The sequence below is a fragment of the Salminus brasiliensis genome, chromosome 9, assembly GCF_030463535.1.
Source record: "Salminus brasiliensis chromosome 9, fSalBra1.hap2, whole genome shotgun sequence".
NCBI classification, from domain to species: Eukaryota; Metazoa; Chordata; class Actinopteri; order Characiformes; family Bryconidae; genus Salminus; species Salminus brasiliensis.
The window spans coordinates 39,285,447-39,304,013 of NC_132886.1; the positions used below are offsets into that span (position 1 = coordinate 39,285,447).

Sequence of the window (18,567 nt, forward strand, 5' to 3'; positions counted from 1 at the left end):
CATTTATTTCAGCAAGATCTGACTTGCACCAAAACATCTTCCATTTAATTAATGAAGGAGCCAAAAATGGCCTCACTGAGCAGAAAGCGCTGGAAAAAGGGCTCTGTGACATCACTGAGAAAATTTCTATCCGATTTCTATCAGCACGGTTTTTAGCTCAAACTCTTATGTTTTTCAAGTTGTTTTTTTTTTCATGGAACATCTGATAAACACTCCGATGTTCATAACAGAAGATTATATTTAGCTTGATTAAAGTGGGAGATGCAAAATATGCGCTTGCTAAGTACACAGAAAATATTCACAGCAGTTGCCACGAACGACCAGACGGCCAGTTGCCAGAAATAAACGATGGAATAGCTGCTTAGGTCATCACGTCCTCGGTGGCCTGCGCTGTCCTCCGACAGCTGGGCTTCACTTCTTGCCCACGTACAGTGACTCCAGTGAAATGTTTATAACGAACCAGCCTTAAGATATTTCTCGAGCTGCGTTGGCGACAGTGCTCTTACCTGCAACGGGCTCTTTGGTGGGGAACAGCTTGTTGTCAACCGTCATGCTGATGTCATAGAAAACTTCCTCCTCGTCTCGGTCGGCATCCAGCTGTGCAGAAAAGAGAGGTAGAACGTGCTTCAGGATCAGGTGCTAAAGTCCCACATAAACTGCAGAAAGTCAAAGTTACTGCTGCCTGCAATAAAAGCATGTAGCAATTACGTCTCGGTCTCTCCGAAAGTGCAGAATCTAAACAGTATCAGAGCTGTACGTAACAAAATACACCAGTCAGCCATAACATTAGGACCATTAGGAAGTGAATAACACTGATTATCTTCATCTACAGAGGCTCCAGTCAAAGGGTATATCTACATATTAGGTAGCGAGTGAACAGTGAGTCAGTTCTTGAAGGTGAAAAATGGGCAAGTGTAAGAATCTGAGAACCAAACTGTGATGGTGATCAGATCATATTCGTGATTTAAGGATTACAGTAGCTCTGCGTGAGGCTCCTCAGTCACAGGGCGCTGCAGTTCGACAAACACCACTAACCACACTAAACACAAGCGAAGATACAGCAGCAGCAGGAGGAAAGCTTAAGGAATCATCTCCAGAGTGATGGAGTTTTCAGCACTAGATAAGCAGCCCTGTTCGCTCCATCAGCTGGTGATTGGAGTTTTGATCTTGAGAGACCACCAGGTTTGCCTGGAAAGGTTAATGCCCATGCCCTCGATCGGTATCGCCAATCGGCCGATCAAGCTGACCGGCGATGGAAAACACTGATCGATTTCCAGAAGGACGCTTCTGATGTTCGAGTAGAGATCAATTTACGGCTGACGGAACTTATGCGAAAGCAGCAGAGCATAGTTGGAGATAAAGGCAAAGAGGCAAAGAGATTTATGAATGAGGACACGCTTCCATTGCTGGGGTAATTTCATTCACCCCCCTTCGCTCACTACTTGAAAAGAGGACGGACTGCCCACGGGGCTTGCTGATAATTGCCAGCACTCCAACCGCAGATCGGAAAGCCTTTAACAAAGCGCTACGCGAGGTTGTTGTCATCCGAGCCCATCATACTGTACCTGCTGGAAATAAAAGACAAAAAAAAAACCTCAAGATATGGGGAGGCACAGGAACAGCCCCCCCCCCGCAAACCTCTCCACTGTTTCCATGACAACAGACTAAAAGGAGCCACAGCAGAGCATGCAATGCGTGGGAGTGTCCCTCAAACCTCAGGAGGCTGCCAAGCTGCTACTCGGGCCTGCTATGGGATCCAGCAATGGGGGTCTGGGGACCAAAGATGAACTTTTAAAGATGCTTTGGCCTCGAGTACTAGACAGTTATGTCTGATTATCATATTTAACAGCTATATAACTATAGGTAATGGATACTCATGGAAGAATGCTCATGAAGTCCAGCACCCAGGCTAGGTTGTCAGCAATGATGGCCTTGATAGTCCTTGATGTGGAAGTTGCCAGTAGTCTACTATTACAGCTAATGCACAATAAGTGCACACAGCTATCCGTCTATAAGACAGATGGCTGAAATTTACAGTAATAAATGCTTGAATGTTCATATATTTTATATCAAACATAGTCACTGTATTTCCGTTCCGTTCTATAGAAAAGAAGGCAAAACTGGACGGCATGTTGTCAAATTTACAACCATAGTCAAAGTGCAGCAGAGACCAGAGTCGGAGCCAGACTCATTTACTCATTTGGTAGATCAGCCCCCTCCCCTCAGACCAAGCTCACGTGTCTCAGACCGGCTTCATTGAGCTTACAGCGCAGAAGCAGAGCGGATTTCTCCCCGGATTCCCAGTTTGTTAAGGTTCCGGTAAGTTGTTAAAAAGTGATTCCTGATGGTCCAATATTAGCACAGGGAAAACTTGGAGAATTTGGAGACACTGGGGATAGAAAGACTGTATGTTCTTTATGGAAACATACAGGGATGGGCAGAGCTACACTGATTTCAACAGTTTTCTCCAGCCAGCTTTACTACCAGACCTTTAAATCGGTCACATTCATGGTCAGGTCTGAAATACACGAGCCTCTGAACAATGCCTGAATGTTGAACTGTGTGCTGTGAGCCTCCTGGCCAATCAGAGATGTTTGCAGAATCCAACAGTAAAGAATCACTGTGGTTAAAATTACTGCTACGGTCTTTAACCTCATCACATTAGCGGTCACTGATGAGTTTTTAAATGTGTTGCCAGGCCTACCACGATCACAGCCTGTAGCAGCACGACCGCAATGTGTTATCCTCATTACTGGGACTGACATTTTCGGCTCCAGCATGATCATTATTCCCAAGACAAACTGACCACTGTAAGCGCAATTCCAGCTGGCGTAGAGGATCCCGTTTATTCCTGCATCTGTTGCGGAGAAGACGCAGAGGCGAGTGCGCTGTATTGGCACCGTTACCCAATTAATCCAGTTGAGGAGACTCGGTGGAGAGTTACAGCAGCATCTGTTGGGAATAGAGCAGGGTGCAGAGTAATGTTTCCATTAAGGGGGTCAGTTTGGTACTCATTAAAAAGAGCCAAGCTTTTCCTGGGCCTGACATCACGTCCCCCGTGGTGACGGTAGAGGGCTGCGGAACCTTAGCCCCTGAGATTCGTAATTAAATTGATCTGCTTTCCTGGAATGAACGGGGAGCTTCAATCAAAGCAAAACAAACAAGTTTGTGTGTGTGTGTGTGTGTGTAAAAACCTCCTGTGTCCATTAAAAGGTTTAGAGCGGGTCTAATCATCACAGGGCTTTGGCTCGGTCCTCTGAACTGCCTTTGACTAAGCTGGGGCTGCATCAGCAGAAGCAGTTCAAAGCGTCTAATTTAGCTGTTGATTCGGTGAATTTCATGTGCGTGATATTCCGAGACTTGACAAGACCTGCGTTCCTGAGTTCAGACCATGCCATCAGCCATCAGGTAGGAGGCCACTGTAAGAGAAGGGGACTTTGAGAACCCAGAGTCCAAGTGGCTTCTGCTTCGCCTTGATAAGTGGAGCTAGGTCTGAGATGAAGACTGTAGAAAAACATGGACGACGTGGTCCGCCACGTTGTCAAATTTGCTACCAGAGACCAGGGAGAGTCCAGCACGTCATTAGAGCCCATTGGCCATTGTATGCCAACATCAGACTTTCTGAAAACCTCCAAAGAGCTTTGTACAGAGTGTCCTGCAGATTGTCTCCTCTAGCCAAGGCCGTCAATCACTTCATTCTCAAGCTAGAGCAGACTAAGGGTTTAGAAACTGGGCCAATCGTAGCACAGAGAAGACTAACTGCTGGAATTGGACACTGTCTGACCGCCGTTTTGACACTGAAACATATGGGGATGGGCGGAGCTCCACGTCATACTGCAACCTGCCAGCAGAGGAGCTAGATCTGTGGTGGCTTTACTTTTGAAAGACTTCTGTTGGGCTGTGCATGTTTTCTACAGCCATTAGTCTTTGAGAAATATGACTGAGCTAAAGGGAACATGGACATGGAAGACAGATGGAATTTATAGGACGTTCGATTGAAAGGAGGAGGGGCCTCAGACAGGTTCCTCCTACCAAAATTCAGTTTTTTTTAATAGCTCCACTTAAAAAATGAAAAACTTGGCAGGTAAATCACTTTGAACTCACATTGCGTAATTTATTTGAGCTCACCTGGTCCCATTTTGTCTGGTCCTCACTGTACAATAACATGGGTTAACTAGAAAAGTGTGTTTCCTGAAGGAAGCACAGAATGACTGCATAGCTTACATGGTTCCCACTTCAAGGTATGTGCTGGGCAGGTGGGTTCCATGGTGCCTCATGTGGTTGAGACTGCACTGCTGAGTGGCTTATGTGATGTGTTTGGTTTGCTTGTTACTAGTGAATGAGCAGCATGGCGACATAAGTAGACTGCACAAACTTTTGCACCCTTTTCAATCCTACAGAGAAAAAAAACGTACATCCAATCAAACAGCCAGAATCGCACATCAGACCCAACAATCAGGAGTTGAAACAGTGTCAGTATCTCCCAAACTGTCAAACAGAAGAATAATATAAAGCAGATCGAGTTTTCTATTTGTTATTATTATTATTATCGATTCTCTACCTCAGGTAATCACGGCTACAGCATCACCATGGCAACGCAAACAAGATCCGATCAAAGAAAGTCTTAAATATCTCTTCTGAAGCTTCTTTCACAGTAAACCGTTCTTCCCCTCCTGGGCCGGAGGTTAGAGGAAGTGGAACTGCCGCAGTTTAAAGACCCCGGCCCGTTTACGGCAGCTTGTTAAATACTTCTAATTAACAACCGAAATAAGCCGAGCTCCCCACATGGCATTTTGGGACACACAGCATCCTCCTTCTTGGCCCAGCGTGAAGCTCAGAGTTTTTGCCAGAGCCTTGGTTAAAAGAAAAAAAAAAAGAAAGAAAAAAAATAGCAGATCAGAGCCAGCCTCACAGCTTAGCGAGACCGACACTGAGTCACAGCCGAATTCTCAGATACTCCCAGGACTGTTCTGCTTGGTATGAGCAGAGAGGAGTTGACAAAAAACAAAAAAACCTACGACATACTAAAAAAAAAACCTGCCAGGTTTCCAAAGACGTGTCCTAGTTAAGTGTCAGAGAGTCTGACTTGTAAAAGACTGCAAATGAAACTTAAGAGCACGATTCTGTCATTAAAAACAACAACAGCAGCAGCAGCAGCAGCAGCAGAAGTGCTAAAGTGGTACTCGGTGTTCCACAGCAGAATGCAACCCTGGCCTCGTTCTTGTGCGAAAACATCCCAAAAAAACAAAGGAGGCTTTGGTCCTCCACCTTCCTTTGTTTAATTTTCCTCCTTGTTTACATTTTCCCTCAAGTCATTCCTAGTCTCATGTGTCTCTGCTTCCTTGGATCATCCCAGATCTACGCCAAAGCCCCGCCTTGTTATCAGTGTTCCCACCCATGTGTCCTCTGTTACGCGTTTCTGGATTCGGTCTAGCGTACTGGTACTTGTTTCAGTGCTCCTTGGCCTGGTGTTGGGGCAACCCCTGGTTATGTTTATATTAGGTTTATCAAAGTGTTTAAGGTGGTAGTAAATTCAGGCTCCTGCAGATGGCGCTGCACGAGGATAATCGGGCTACAAATACCTGCGGGGGGGTGTGTGAGATGTGACTCAGACTTTGAGAATAGTGCAGTACAGTGCAGTGCAGTTAACAGTGCAGATGCAGTTAATGATTGGCTAAAAGGAGGGATTGCATTTGGGCGTGGCCAAAGACCACAGTGTGAAGGTAGTGGCTGAATATGCAGGTGTATGGGAGCTTACGGTCATACGGGTCTACCAGCTGTGGCAGAAATCCCTACAGCCTACAGGGAATTTATGGAATTTACACCCTGATCATGCTTGTGCAGCGCCATCTGCAGGAGCCTGAAGTTCCTATCACCTTAAACACGCTTAATATATATTTTTAGATATTTAAATATACATATATATTTTGGAGAATAGAATCAGAAGGAAGCCTATAATCCAAACTCCTATATTTAAGACTTGGGACCTGGAGAAGGTCAGAACTCAGATAAGCTATTAAGAACTTTAAAAGTAAGGAAGGGAGCTTTAAAAGAATCAGTCCTGACAACAGAAACATGGTGCTGATTATGCTTTGAACTATACGGCTAACATTTAAGGGGTAAACTGTTCCTTTAGATTGCGCTAATGGCATGTCCTCTACCAGGTGGGAATTTTGCTTTAAGGTCGCAGGGGATGGGTGGCATCACACATGAGGCGTAATTATCACTTCATTAGAAATATGCATTGATGGCTCCGGATTGCACTGAGGCGGCTTTCCTTTTAATTTCCGCCTGATTTGTTAAGAGGTCGCGTTGCTTTCCTCCCAGAGGTGACGTACACAGATTTTATACCTGTAGCTCTTAATGAGAGCACCAAGCTCACCCCAAGCCTCCTCCAAAGCAAATGTAATTAAGAAGCATTATTGAGCATCTTTAATTCATTAGAATATTTTGAGGGCCCCGAAGCTCTAAAGCTGTTCGGAGACCCTAATTGCTTTTCTTTTTTTTTAAACGTTTTTAAACGTTGTAACCATGCCATGTGCCATGTGCTGACATATCTATCATGACAAGTAACATAACGCTGTTATAATAGTGGACATAATCGGTCATGACAGCTCATGACATCTGCCATAACCACATATATGCCATATATGACATACCGTTATGCGGTAGGAGTGTTTCTCCAGTCTGAAGAGTGCATGATGGGTCTTGTATGGTAGATGTTATTCCAGGACTTGATCTGTTCTGTAGTTGTATATGTGTATAAACTCAATAGTTACAAATTACATGTAAAATTGTGTATCTGGACAATTTGTTAGTGGGTGACATCGTTGTCTTTGCAATATCAGCCTACGATTGGACTTCTCAGTGAGGTATGAAGTGTCTTTTGTGGTACAGCTAGCTAACCGTCCTGAAAAAAAAACGGGTCCAGGTGCAGAATGAGGACTACGATCTATATAATCAAACACGTCCAGGCAGATTCCCTGATTCCCAGGAGATTCCCTATAATGGTTTCTAATGGAGATGTAATACGCTGTAATGCTCAATACAGCCCTCACTGCAAACACATTCAACCTAGTAAATATTATCCTTTTTCTCAGAGGTTCGGCATCGCCCACATTTAAATCACCGTCTTTCATCACTGCCATTATGTGCTTCACCTCCCACGTCAATTAGGACTCGCTCTCTGAAAATCAGATAACGAGGGAGAGATTTTAATTAATTGAAATGGAAGCTGTTTCAGCATTAATACATGATAATGACATCCAATCGATTTAATCATTTCATGAGAATTCTGCCTCGTTCTGACGCCAATATCTGATGGATTTCAAATCATATTGAGGTTGACATCATAAATCTCATTACTGAATGACTGGGCCATTAGTCATATTAATTTACATTAATCAGCCATAACATGTAAACAACCTGGCTAAGACTGCGTGACCTCCCCTCGTGCCCATGAAGACTTTTCGACGCACTGCTGTATCTGGAACTTCTAGACTAACGTTAGTGGCAGATCCTGTGAGTTGTGAAGTGGGGCCTCCATGATCATCAGTGGGAGCCTGTTCACCTTCCTTCCTTCCTTCCTTGTCCTTCCTACCAGTCTCCAAAGCACAGTAACCAAAGAGACTCAAATGATTGAACCAGAAAGTTAGCAAAGTAATCATGTCAAATCTGATACAAAAAAAATAAAATTTCATGAACGCCTGATGACGACAGTCCAGCCATGCGTCACGGCATCTCTCAGACGACGCACTGATATGCATCAGTTATTTGTTGCTCATCAAAACGACCTCTTCGGCAGCATCGCGTTGTTTACAACAGAACTATGCAGATTGTTCATCCCAGCGCATTATGTTACATATTCTGATTTTCCTTTTCAAATTCATGAGGCAGAAAGTCAACACGGAACATATTTTCTGCTTGATTTTCAGGCTCTGCAACAAGCCTTTCAGTCCTTTTCGCCCAATAACACCCGAAATAGGAACAAATCACAAGCTGCCATTCTCCTAAAATTGTACTGCCTGGTGCAACCCGCAGACGCTGAGCAATAAATTCAGGATGCAGGACGAATTGAATTCGTGCAGCTACGTCGTCGACTGGTGAGGCCTACTTTTTGCCTCGGGGAAAGAAATTGCATCAGTTTAACTGCAGCTCAGGGAAACCCTCATTCATTACGCCGGAGCGTTCAGCTGCTCCGCTGTCGGATATGAGAAATAGTCCTCATTAGGCAAAACGGCCACATGCTTGGACCTGAGAGCTTATCACAAAAACCTCAACCATCCAGAGATAGCTGGACTTAAACAACGGACAAAGAGTATACTTGACCCAGCTTTTGTATGGGCTTCTTAAGTCTGGTTTTTAGCTTTAAATGGGCGAATCATGGCTTATATACTCACAGCCGGCTCGATCAATGGGAAATCGTGGGTTTGATCCAGGGTGATGCCACAGCCCTCTGAGCAGAAGATGACCTGATCTTCAATAAACAAGCATAAACGTGAGGATGGAATGTGGATGCAAACCTCTCAGAGCTAATTGGCTCGTTAGGAATTAGGAAGACCAGCTTAATTAGCAATCAGCAGCCATGAGCTCCTCTGAGCAGCTGCTGGGACTCTGAACACTAAAATAACTGATGCTCACGTATGAAAAGACTATTAGAAGATTGCAAAGCATTTTTTCTCAGTTTGGAATGTAATTAGGAGACGGCAGTCAACAGGAACTGTGGAGGTCCAGAAGACCAAGACGTTTTCAAAGGAACATCTAAACACACTTAATGCATTTTGGATACAAGTGATACAAGTGGTTCAAATTCAAGTTCAAATTTGGGAATTTTTTATAAGATATGCGTGGAGGCAAGGCTGCAGAATTTCCTGAAAAACCAAAAACACCTCTCAAACTTTTAAGCACAGGGGTGGACCCATCATGCTTTGAGCCCGTGTCAAAAACCTGTGGACAGACCTCAAAACAGCACGGTTTTGCAGCAAGACAGTCCAGGAATCCATTGAAGCCTTTTGCAAGAATAGCAGAATGGGCCAAAAAGCGAAATCTGCCCATATCACCGCCCACACCGGCTACCAATCACAGAACGCACCCGTTTTCAAATTCTACTGGTGACCTTTAAGGCATTGTATGGCCTTGCACTAACATATCTACCTGCCCTTTTACTGCCTTAGGCTCCGTCACGCACACTAAGGTCTTCTGACACTGGTCTCCTGGCTGTTGCGAGGTTCAGGCTTTCCTCTATGGGTGGCAGGTCTTTTCATGTTGCTGGTCCCACCCCTTTTTACCATTCATGTCTTCTGGAAATAAAAAAAAAATCAATCAAAAAGCCTTTAATCTAAAACTCACTTTTTCAGGTTTTCACAGCAACAGGCAATTTGACCATGGCTGCCCGAACCTTTTGTGACTTACAGAACTGCAGAAATGAAAAATCTACATTTACGGCATTTAGCAGACACTCTTATCCAGAGCGACTCACAAAAGTGCTTTGCTATTTACCCAAGAAAAACCTCGGCTAGTTTGAATAGACTAAAAAAATAAAGATCCTCTAAGTTTAGACTCCACTAAACACAAGTCAGTAAGGAGACCACTCTGCTATTCGCCCAGATAGGAGACCAGATAAGGAGATCACTCTGCTATTCAACACTACAATCTTACAACCTGAACGATTTCTTATCCGACATACGTCAGCGTCTAGAGTAAGAGACACACATTATAATGTAAATGAATTTTTCTGCTGAAAGGTGCAGCCATATGCGTCTTGTGCCAACAGGTCACTCCCACTAGTTTAAAGTTGTAAATTATGAGTATGACTTCATCAGTACTGTCAATAATATAAAAAAAAAAAAAAGATCTCTCGCTCATTTCAAGGCCCATTAGTCAGTCGCATGATCTCATATTACCAATTAAACCGTAAATGTAGTTGTTAATTAGGTTTTTGTTCACTCTGGTGCCCGTGTTCAGCTGACGGTGAGGTCCGCAGCATGGATGTTTTCAAACCTGACGCTGCTGTTGACTTTTAAATTCATAGAAAACAACATCCAATCTGTCAGGATATCGGATATCAATACATCTGATCAGATCTGTAGCTTTAAAGCCCTGAACTTGAGTGTTCAGTAAAGTTTACATGGAAAACAAAGCAGAAATGTGATAAACACTCCTTCAAAAATCACTAAAATACACTTCGCTGAGAATGGTCTGGGCGTGGTCTTAATATTCCAATAACAATGCGTGACTGACAGCCCTTTAGCAGCCGCCAACAAAAAAAATCCAAGTTACCATGGAAACGTAGACAGCCTTGAGATGGGGAAGCTGAGAATGTTGTGAATTCACGGATCCTTCACAGTTCTGATATCTGGAACCGAGTTACCAGCCCATATATAGAATCCCTGCCCTGCCGGTTCGACAATAGGGCAGAGTCATGTTAGCCATGTGATTGGTCAGGGGAATGCTGGTGTAAACCTGGCCCACTTTTAGGACCACCTGTTCGACATGGAGAGGTGAGCGGAGAGCAGGGCATTTATTAGACTTTGGGAAGATCTCCATAAGGCATGCTTTGGACATTTACACTGGGGGCCCTGAGGAGCCAGACTAGCTTAATTAAAGAGAGAACTCTTTTGATTCTAAGCAGCTTGATAGTAACAGTTGTTATGCAGTGATTTGGTTTAACCCACAGGAACATGATGTGGTGTCCTAGTTCCTATCCCTTTATGTTCTAAAAAAACGTCCGGTTTGAGAATTCATAGCATATTTTGCCGTGCGGCCCGTTTCAGTTATCCTTAACAGGCAAAATACTGCAGCATTTGATAATTCCCACCGCCATCCGCCAACCCAGCCTTAGTCCTTGCTGCTTCCAACGACAACAAAGCTGCTGCCAAAGTGAAAACACGGCACTTTCACCCCCTCCATCACCCCTCTTCTCGCTCGCGTTTCTCGCTCCCCACCTGTTCTATTTTTCTCTGCAGCTTTTCAATTGACAGCAAATGAAATGATATTCTCCAGCGAGGGGAGGGGCTCTGACAGGTCTGACTGACACTAGGTTAATAGCCTGGCATGCCGATGTCCTGCAAAAGTCATTCTCTCCTGTCCGCATACACTTGAAATGCGATTTGCTTTGCATGTGAAAATAGCTGGCTGGTCTGGCTCCAGATAAACAAACCAGGGCTCCAGGTCCATGAGTGCATGCTGCAACCCGAGTGAGTGGATTTTTCACTCTACAAAGATCTTCCTCTCAAAGCAGCGGTTTGACTGACTGGGACTCTGGTAGAAGCAGAAGTCCCAGCAGTCGATGCAGAGCACCTTGAAAAGAATTTGCGAATGGAATTAAGAAAATATATATCGATACATATCAAAGTATTGCGATTTTATGTTTTGCAGTACTGTATTGATTCTCAAATACACAGTATTGAGTATTAATGACTGGTTTACATGTAAACATTGGTTCATTAACAGTGCAGAGTCTCTGGATCGGATCGGGACATCTCTAATCACAGCACTAATCGGCTAATACGCACCCTTTCTTATAACTACAATAAATAAACTCAGTACTTTACTGACTGTCTGATAATCTGCCCACACTTTACTTCACATGTCTCAGTGGGCATTAACCTCTTGATGGGTTATTGACCACGTGAGCTACTCTTTTTTATTTAGAAATGAACCTTGCTTGCACGCTAGGTGAACGTCCGGAGGGGGCACTTAATCTGCATTTTAACTGTGGACAGGGATCAGTGACTTTTAAGCTCGTCAATAATGAACACACCCTAATTTGCAGGCCCGGGGATTACCAGCTAATGCAGCTGGGGAATGAAGCTTGACCTCCGTGGCTCAGTTTTTGTTGTTTAATTCTCCTCGATTCATCTCATCTCCACATCCCAGGTTCACAGATGCCCCAGCGGCAAAGCTATCACTCTACAGTGTTACTATGGGCCGCACGGCTTTCGAATTTGCAGCGACGGCATCTGGAGTGGAGAAAGCCTGCACCTACCAGTGATGTGTAATATATTCATAGCGTGTGAATAAGCGGTGATCAAGTTTCATCACTTGCTTTGCCTTTAGTGAGAAGAGTGACGGTCGGCTGAAATGAGATCTGCATCAAAGCCTTCCTGATTACGCCAAACAAACAAACAAACAAAACACATTTTTAATGTAAGAATGAGGAGAACAGAAGATCTTCAGAAAAACGGATAGAGAGTCTAGAGTGATGAAAGATGAAGACAAAAAAGGCCACACATCACTGGAGAAGAGCTTGTGCTTGTGTTTCCATCAAATGGTCAACATGTAGGCCTAATGTTCATTAATGCTCATTAAATAAATCTGTGGGTGTCCAAAAGGGTTTCTGTCACTCCACACCCCCCTTAAAAAGTGTCTTTTTCACCAGAGAACATCCCCACCGGTTTGTATAGAAGTCCCTGTAGGTACCGAGTAATGTTAAGGAGTAGTATTAAGGAAGGGGTTAAGGAACTACACTGATCCACTGTTGTACATTTTAAGGCTACATATTTACCGATAAGCTGTAATTAGGTCCCTACCGACTTTGGGCAGTCTTTGGGTTTCTATAAATAATACATGTCCAACTTGGTTTGGCTGCTAACTGGTAACATCATATCATAAAGCTCTCTTTTTTGTGTTGTTGTTGAATTAAGCTCACAAACCAACATTGTTTAAGGCAGTGTCTACAAATGACTTTTGCACTGCTAGTAGATTCAGCGGCGTAAATCTGAATTTATTGACCCAGACAAATACATAGCCACAGCTCCCACAGACTGGAAAAAGCGAACTTTAATGGAACGTAGCTCAAAATATTGACTATTAATGATCAATATCTTACAATCCAGTCTGACTGACCTAGCTGACCATTCGGCTCCCAGTTCCTTTAAAAAAAAAAACCCTGCAATCGAATCACTATATGGTGGTACAGGGCTGATCAGGGCGCTGGCATTACCCTTTAGCAGCCAAAGCAAGGCTCCTAATTCTTACTCTCCATTCCACCTTAAATAGTGCCACAGTTAATAGTCATAATAAACAGATATATACCCACAGCTCCCACTGACTGGAAAAAGGGAACTTTAATGGAACGTAGTGCAAAACAGTAGCCCTGAATCACACGGTGCTCCGACTAGCACCTTACAGTCTATGCACAATAAGGATTGAATTTCGAGTGCGGTTCCGCTACTATTTCAATCAGCGGCAGTCCAGAGAGGCAGGTGGGAATGAGGAGCCGCTGGAGCAGACAGCTGTGCTCTGGTTTATTTACGCTCTGCTGAGACAGGCTCGCTCAGAGGGAGGCTGCAGCCCTGTCAGTGCCATCCGACACGTTTTCAGGCCTTGTTGACCGACACAACAGACTGAGTCTGTTTGAGATAGTAGGTCCACGGCCCTTCTCGGTTCTAGCTACGGCTGGTAGCACTGGCAGCGACTCGATACAGTAAGTATTGTGATATGCTTATGGTACATTCTAGTCTAGTCTAGGCAAAGCCTTGCCGTCAGGCTCAATCTCACGTGTGCTTCGTTGTTGTCTGTGGAGTACCGCACCTGAACAGGGCTTCTCCAGCCTGGACAGCATGTGAAGGGTGGTGAAGGGTCAATGGATACAGGACATGTAAAGCTATCGTTATACGCTATAACGCTATAAACGTTAGCGTTAATTTGTTCAACACTGATTCTCCGATAATCCATAAAAGATATCAGAAATAAATAACTGAGGACATTGTGCAGAACTCTTCCAGTGGAGGAACGCCTAGGCCTCTGTTCCACAGCAAAGCCGAACAGTTCTGAGCACGGAGGCCAGCCGTTCTGGTGGCTTTTCCACGCGGACACTATCAGGCACTTAAGCTAATCGTACCACAGAACTGTTCGGTGAGAGGCGTTAAGAGCTTCAAGTACAGCTCGGCTGGACCCGCCATCCCTCAAAATCCATGGAAGACGAGCGTCCAGTACGGCTCTCCTTAATAGCAGAGTGATCTCCTTATCTAAAGGATCTTTTAATTATTAGTCTATTCAAACTAGCCAAGGTTTTTCTTGGGTAAATAGCAAGGCACTGTTGTGAGTCGCCCTGGAGAAGAGCGTCTGCTAAATGCCTTAAATGTAGATGTAAATAGAAATGACTGGTTACATATTTGCCTCACCTTTGTGCCGTAAGGTACCAGGTCTTTAGATTTCCAGAGATTTCATTAGCGTGGAGACAAGTACACTTTAGTGCCCTGTAGCATATGTAACTGTATGCAGCTAAAATCTTATCAGCATACAATCACCTGGTTGCTGTGATGTACTGCACTGCCCGCTCGAAGGTACGAACTTTCGTTGCTGGGGTATTTTACCCCAGTGAGTGCTGCATTTGCTTTGTGCTACAGATGGCACCGCCTTGGCAGATTCCTCTAAACAAATCCAGCTGTTCCAGCTGCTCTAGTTAAGACATTTTTCTCCATTAGAGCAAATATCGTACTGGCAGAGCTTTCCCTCATATTTAATTCATAAATGCAAATCACCAAGCTTCTCCTGATCTCTTGCTTTACCGATATTTAGAAACCAGCCCCAATTCCAGCATGATCAGTAGTGCACTCATGGCTGTATTATCACTGCTATGCTGCCTAGTATGTCTTTGTGGTTTGGAGCCCAGCAGGCCACACAGTGTGCGTGAATAAACAGCTGCTTTGACTGATGCGAAGTAAGAGGTGCATCTCTCTTTTGACGGTGGTCAAAAAAGGCTTTGGCACGAACCCGACACATCGGCTCCACTCGACACAAAACCGCACGGCCGAGTCATTAGTCTCCGCGCAGCAGTGAATGGCCTCCTTTCCATTTAAAGGGACACTGATGCTCTCATCCTTTTATAAAGCTGCCTTTTGTTGCTATGATGTGTCGGTCTGTGACTGTTGGTGGGAACAGCAGGAGAGCAGGGCGGGTTAGAAATGAGGGGGTATATGAATCAGACCACACAAGAGAGGCATTTCTTTGCTTTACAGATATTATAAGCCAAATTTCAGGACTATCGCTATCGGTCGGTCCTGACATTCAGCTCGATAACTGCTTACCGTGTGCTGAAAGCGCAAAGCGTCGGTTGTAGATGATGTGTCTATCCAGTTAGGTGGTGGGGTGGGGGGCGAACTGACTGAGTGCTGACTGCAAAAAAAAAAAAAAGTCAAGCAAACCTGGATATGAAATGCGCCTGAAAACAGTGGGAAACACTCCCAAGACTATTCCCTCGACTCTGCGCTCTCAGATATGAGGCTTTACCCTCTAAATGTGGTGTGGTGGTTATCCTGCTTGCTAACGTTTCTAAACACAGCTAGACAGTGCTCAGAACCTCAGGCTCAATTAGCCTTTCCATCACGTCCAACACCAGTCGCTCAAACCATGTCTCAACACTTGTGTCAGTAGCTCAGGAGTTAGTAAACGGCCGCTGCACTGAGCTGTCTTGAGACTCGGTGGGGCTGTGGCCCACCCGCTAAGGGAGACTTTGCTGAGCTAGCTCGGCTACAGCTCCACCGAGTCTCAAGACAGCTCAGTGCAGCTGCAAATGATCAAAACTGTGAGGGGGGCGTTAATTTCAGCTTTCTGTGCGTCCAATAGCAATAGTCGCTTTGAGACGGTATGAAGGCATGAAAAAAGTGGATACTGCCCACCCCTATGCTGCAGTAGGACCCTAAACAGACAAGTGCATACTCAAAAAAAAAGCCCTCCGGTCTGCCTGAATTCTGCAATCCTGCAAAGAAGAGCGAGCCAAAGTACCTCCAAAGCGGCTGATCTCCAGATATAGGAAGTACCACTACCTCGACACGACCACATACTACGTTTAGGAGGCAGCAACCTTTTCACGTGGGTGATGGAGGTGGTGCAGAATGTTTTCCCTCAATAAATTGGGTTTTCTTATGTTCTTCTTGTTCAAAATTGCAGTTAGTTTAAGAATCTGAAACCATTTATGTGACAAATACTCTAAAATGTGTGTAATACGAAGTGTATGACCACATGCTACATTAGTTTAAAAAAATGTCTTGGCTGATCGACCGCTTTTGGGTTTAAATGGGAACATTTCCCGATCCCAGTCCCACTTTTTTTGACTGTCCTTTTACGCCTCTTTCTGCTGTAGACACGGACTTGATTCCCCTGGCATTCATCGCTGGCTGTACAGAGACGTTCAGCTTGAGTCTAATTTGGACTAAGCGCTGCAGCATTTGCCCTCCAGCCTTCGTCAAGAAATGAACAGTTTCCAGGGAGAAGGAATGGGCTCAGCTGGAGAGAGTCTCACTAGCTTGGCATTAGTCATACGAGCACTTGGCCGTGCAGTACAGCAGAGATTTGACATTCAGCATAGACGGCTTTCTGTTGGGTTTTTTTTTGTACAGAAAAGACCCCTCCGTACACTATTGTTCGTAGGAATTTCAGCCTCCTTCCGTTTCCATGGTTACCTAATAGACACCCAAGGGACTGGTGAAAAAAATGGGATGAATTTATACATCGCTCCCGTGTTACTTGGGGTTAATTAACCGAAATGAGCTGGTTCTAGTTACAGCTGCAGCTCCGGCGGGACACCGTTACCCATGCTGAGGCAGACTGCCTTTCTTTCCTGACAGTTCCGTTAGTGATTCTGGATTACAGTGAGAACGGTGGAATGATACGGAGACTGAATGCGGGAGCTTGCAGCTGTCTGTGTGTCTTACAAGGTTAGGTTCCTTCAGCTGCATTAAGGATCCCTAAAGGACCATTAAGGAAAAGTTTTAACTGAAGAGCCTCTAGACCAGAGGTAAAGACTACAGTGAGGTGACAACTACCGTTACCCACTCGTTACCACTAGCTACTCATTACCATTACACACTCATTACCGTTACACACTCGTTATCACTAGCTACTCATTACCATTACACACTCATTACCGTTACCCACTCGTTACCACTAGCTACTCATTACCATTACACACTCATTACCGTTACACACTCGTTATCACTAGCTACTCATTACCATTACACACTCATTACCGTTACCCACTCGTTACCACTAGCTACTCATTACCATTACACACTCATTACCATTACACACTCATTACCGTTACCCACTCGTTACCACTAGCTACTCATTACATTACACACTCATTACCGTTACCCACTCGTTACCACTAGCTTCTCATTACCATTACACACTCATTACCGTTACCCACTCGTTACCGTTACCCACTCGTTACCACTAGCTACTCATTACCATTACACACTCATTACCATTACACGCTCATTACCGTTACACGCTCATTACCGTTACCCACTCGTTACCACTAGCTACTCATTACCATTACACACTCATTACCGTTACCCACTCGTTACCACTAGCTTCTCATTACCATTACACACTCATTACCGTTACCCACTCGTTACCACTAGCTACTCATTACATTACACACTCATTACCGTTACCCACTCGTTACCACTAGCTACTCATTACCATTACACACTCATTACCGTTACCCACTCGTTACCACTAGCTACTCATTACCATTACACACTCATTACCGTTACCCACTCGTTACCACTAGCTACTCATTACCATTACCCACTCGTTACCACTAGCTACTCATTTCCGTTACCCACTCGTTACCACTAGCTACTCATTACCATTACACACTCATTACCGTTACCCACTCGTTACCACTAGCTACTCATTACCATTACACACTCATTACCGTTACCTACTCGTTACCACTAGCTACTCATTACGTTACCCACTTATTACCGTTACCCACTCGTTACCACTAGCCAGTCATTACCATTACCCACTCATTATTGTTACCCACTCATTACCACTAGCTACTCATTACCACTAGCTACTCATTACCATTACACACTCATTACCATTACCCACTTGTTACCACTAGCTACTCATTACCATTACCCCCTCATTACCACTAGCTACTCATTACCATTACCCCCTCATTACCACTAGCTACTCATTACCATTACCCACTCATTACCGTTACCCACTCGTTACACTAGCTACTCATTACCGTTACACATTCATTACCATTACCCACTCATTATCACTAGCTACTATTACCATTACCCACTCATTACTGTTACCCACTCATTATCACTACCCACTTGTTAGCATTACCCAGTCATTATCTACTCGTTACCACCACCTGCTCTTTACCATTGCCCACTCGTTTCCACTTCCTGCTCCTTACCCTTTCCCACCCTTTTTAAACCCAGAAACCCAAACCCGGCTCTTACCGTGACGATGAGCCCCTTCTCCTGGAAGTACTTCACCAGTGGGACAGCATTCTGCTTAAAGTTGGCGAGTCGCCGCTCTGTAGCTTTGGGGTTGTCGTCAGGACGACCTTGCTGCTCCGCCCGCTTCTCTAGACGCTCCTTTAGGCGCTGATTGGAACAGGCCAGAAAGACCACCAGATCTGGAGTGCATATCTGCAGAATCAGGGGGAAACAGGAGAGCCGGTGTTAAACACTGCTGGTGGATGTTAGACACTTCACACCCTGGTTTGGGTTTTACTTTATTATACAATAATACACAAGAGGCAGGCCACAGGCAAACCAGTGTCAGAGTGTGTTAATGAGCAGAGTGCTA

The 18,567-nt window shown here is 44.6% G+C and overlaps 1 protein-coding gene across 1 annotated transcript in view; it reads right to left on the bottom strand.

Moving 5' to 3' along the window:
- The window catches only part of ak5 (adenylate kinase 5), an 82,696-nt gene that overhangs the window by 36,671 nt on the left and 27,458 nt on the right, over window positions 1-18,567 (bottom strand). Inside the window, exons 6-7 of the mRNA XM_072688372.1 lie at window positions 18,216-18,407; window positions 507-597 (exon numbers count right to left, since the gene is read on the bottom strand). Coding sequence (XP_072544473.1) covers window positions 507-597; window positions 18,216-18,407 — 283 coding nt within the window. The remainder of the gene's footprint in view (window positions 1-506; window positions 598-18,215; window positions 18,408-18,567) is intronic.